This window comes from Octopus bimaculoides, chromosome 15 (assembly GCF_001194135.2).
Source record: "Octopus bimaculoides isolate UCB-OBI-ISO-001 chromosome 15, ASM119413v2, whole genome shotgun sequence".
Classification (NCBI taxonomy): domain Eukaryota; kingdom Metazoa; phylum Mollusca; class Cephalopoda; order Octopoda; family Octopodidae; genus Octopus; species Octopus bimaculoides.
The window spans coordinates 45374099-45378192 of NC_068995.1; the positions used below are offsets into that span (position 1 = coordinate 45374099).

The following is a 4094-nucleotide window of genomic DNA, read 5'->3' on the forward strand; positions in this document are numbered from 1 at the left end:
ATGGTGGAGATGAAAAAGCTGAAGCGAATCACTCGGTGTTTCACATGTGGTAGGTTTTACCAGCAAATTGAAGCATTAACTCTTTCATCAGAAGACCTTCATTGGAATAGATTTTTGGTTTCATAGTTTAAGGGCTAGTTTAAGGGTGTGCGGGTAAGAAACTGGCTCCCCTACTGTGCGGTCTTAGGTTCAGTCGCACAGCTCGTACCATAGGCAAGAGTCTCCTACTATAGCCTCGGGCCAAAGCCATGTGAGTGGATTTAGTAGACGGAAACTGAAAGAAGCCCGTCGTATACACACACACACACACACACACACACATACACACACACACACACATATATATATATATATATGCATGTATATATGCATGCATGCATGCATTATTTATGTATGTATGTATGTGAGTGTGTGTGTAAAAGAGTGTATAAAATATTTATATACGCAAAGAGGAGACCATTGACAGGACTCCTTACATGCTAAAAAAGGCCAGTTAAAACCCAAACCACGAAAAAGAGAATTCATGAGGCACGCCGTTATAACACTAGAACGAACAAAAAAGAATGAATTAGTTAATCCCGAACTCGAGCTTTGCTATTAGTTGTCAAATACACTGATTTGGAATCTGTAGCTCATCAGCGGAATCACTAATTAATGAATAATTATGTAGTTGCAAATACATACCGAAAATACGTGCGCAAGACAGCTACATCTTTATCCATTAAGGTTTGTGAGTGTGTATGTGTGTGTGTGTGCGCGCATACATGTATGTATAGCTACATATAAATATATATAAATATGAGTATATATGTAAACACTGGGACACATATACACATACGTTTGTTAAAAACCTGGAATCCGAACGAAACTGGTAATGATCTGATTGTCCGCAACAAAAGGGCAATAAGAGGATTGCTAGAAGAGACTTGAGTAATTTTACTGATGCGGGGTGCAGTGTGGTGTTTAACGTTTCGGACCATCTCCCAAGAGTCTCACTCTTGGGTTATAGATATGAATACATATACACACGCGTGAATGCATATACAAATAATGAAATGATAATTCCAAGCAAGTCCGAGAGAAATTCTGACATACCATTATTGTTGTTCTTTTTATTGCTGTCCCTAAAGAAATTTGTCATTTATATGTAAACTTAATTCCAATTTGGTCTCCTTCAGTGCCACCCCATGTCTTGCATCCGCGACAACATGTCCATACAACGCCGGCGAATAGTCTGCTACGACAGTATGTCACATTCGATCACCAGGCGGCGCAATTGTGACAATTTGTCTTTGCCTCCATCATTAGAGAGAAAGTGTTCAACACCACTGTGTCGAACGAATTGGGTAACAGCGACATCATGGAAAAAGGTACGAATAAATATATATAAATATGTGCATATGTGTGTGTATGTGTGTATGCGTGTGTGTGTATGTATATATGAGTGTGTGAGTGCGCATATATATATATATATATACATATATATATATATATATATATATATATTGTTTGTTTGTTTTTATGTAGTATTAAAATAAAAACAAATTTTATATTAAATTAAAAGTTTACTCAATATTTTTCAGTAGGTCATATATTCTTTTACAAGAATAGTGTTGATAGTCACCTCGAAGTTTCGGCTTGCTGAGGCTTTCGTCAGACAGTCTGATGAAGGCTAAGCAGGCCGAAACGTCGAATCTCCTGTGAATACTACTTTTACAAAAGAATAACACATGCACACACCCTCACGTATATAGATACACAAGTCATACATCCTATCATATTATATCTAACCCACCAGAGTAACGTATCGCTGTGTGCTTTATTTACAGTGCCATGGACAATGTGGAAGTTATGGAGTTCAGACGAGATCCTTGTGGTGTCTTTGGGAGAAAACCGGTTTACCTGCCAAAAATAATTGCTACAATAAACTTCGACCCCTAGTGAAAAGAACATGTAAAATGCCCCTTTGTAAACATGGTAAGTACTTTTAGAAATCCTACACCGAATGCAGAAGTTGGGTCCTTGCAAATATCTCACTAACAATATAATATATACTCCTCCAACCCCGGAAGTACCAGGGTACAAGTTCAGTGTGAATCCAACAAGAGACAACCACTTTTAATCTGCCGCTTTTCGCCCTGTCATTCTGTCACCCTATCACCTTGTCACCATTCACTCTATAATTCTGTCACCCTGTCACTCGTCATCCTATCAATTTGTCACCCTGTCACTCTTCGTCTTATCGTTCTGTCATCCTGTCGTCTGTCACCCTGTCATCCTGTCACTTGTCACCTTGCCCACCTTTCAATATGTTATTCTGTCACGTTGTCACACTTTTGCTGACTTGATTTGCTACCCGATCAGTTTGTCACGCTGTAACTGTGTCAGGCAAGTTAGGGCTACAGACACGAGAGTAAGATTGTAACCATGACGAAGAGGATGTTGAAAGACATGAAATATCAATGTACTCTGCGGTAAATATTATATACACCTGTCCAATGTTCTTATGGTGTTTCTTTCCTCACAGCATCTCTCTGGAGACGTTTTATATCGATCTATCCCTTGTTATCGACATTACCCTCACAGTCCATGTATACTATGCTTTCAGGTATAAGACGTATCTCTAATTTTGAGTCTAAACTCTCGTTAAAACCTTGTAATACTGTACACAGTATTATACAACTGCTACAAGAATGGATGATCTACCATAATCCAATATATTAGTTTTATTAATGCTATATTTTATATATGTACATGTGTACACACACACACACACACATATACGCGTGTGTGTGTATGTATGTATATATATATATGTGTGTGTGTGTGTGTGTGTGTGTGTAATATATATATATATTCAGGCATGCATTGTAGTAAGAAGTTTATTTACCAACCACATGGCATATACATGTGAATGTGTGTGCGTGTATATATGATAAATTTTAGAAAAAAAAAGTAAATGAGTCGAAATCGAACCTGTGCGGGCGTTAATTAATAAGGCATTAAAACAGAATGACTCTCCCCAGACACAACAATATATATATATATATATATATATATATATATATATATTCGTATGTATGTATGGATGGATGGATAGATGAATGAAATACGAATGGATAGACAAATACATGCGCAGGCGCACAATTATAAACACTCAAGCATACACATCCGTGTATACATAGATACATGCATACATGCACACATACATACGCATACACACATATATGATGATAATGTCTGTCTACTTGTAACCGAGAAAGACCATCAATGCCCGTCCATGAGGTCATTGCACCAGAAGTCAGCTTCACCTGGGCTCACGTCCGCAACTTGTACGCTCGCCTTGGTGCTCTCCTATTCGACTGGGCGTCGAGTAGTCGCTTCGCCGGCGATTGCACAACCTAAAAGTTAAGGTCCAATAAGGCTTGCACAGCACCTCACGCTTCCTTTCTACCCTAGTGAAGCGATCCAGAGACAGGCCAGGGAAAGATATCCAGAGTCAATATGGGTGGCAGGCTCAGGAATGTGGGACCACCATGATCTCAAATGCTAGCAAAAGATCGCCAAAATGTTCAATGCTGTTCCCTGTAAATCTGGTTTTATATTAGAGTGATCTTCTCTGTAAAGAGTGGCCCTTCTCTCCCCGTCTAATAAGGGTACACCAGGTACATGCATCACAACCATATGTGCGCGACATGGCGACCTCATATTATGATAAACAGCACATGACTTTACAGGTGGTGTCCAGTTAGAATTTTACTCAGGTCGAGTAGCCCATCCCACTCAAAACGTCCCGGAATAAGGGCTGTTTATCAGCATCATCATCATGATCATTATCATTATTTTTATTGTTATTATTATTATTATTATTATTATTAACACAGAAATACGCGTACATGTGCACGCACACTTACACAGAGCACGAATTCTTGTTGCATATTTATAAGGCTATATGCGCGCGCGCACGCTTCATACAGATTAGCTTATTTCTCCGTTTTGTATGTCTTACCTTTGCGACCCTTCCTCCTCCACCTCCAGCCATCGCACACCGACGACACCTCTTTACCTTCCCGCCCAGACACTACCTTGCGGCA

General features: G+C 39.2%; 1 protein-coding gene across 1 annotated transcript in view; it reads left to right on the plus strand.

Annotated features, from left to right (window-relative positions):
• LOC106883025 (A disintegrin and metalloproteinase with thrombospondin motifs 9) overlaps nucleotides 1-4094 on the plus strand; it is a 37570-nt gene that overhangs the window by 29887 nt on the left and 3589 nt on the right. Inside the window, exons 4-5 of the mRNA XM_052973415.1 lie at nucleotides 1179-1370; nucleotides 1830-1977. Of these exons, the coding sequence (XP_052829375.1) occupies nucleotides 1179-1370; nucleotides 1830-1977 (340 nt within the window). The remainder of the gene's footprint in view (nucleotides 1-1178; nucleotides 1371-1829; nucleotides 1978-4094) is intronic.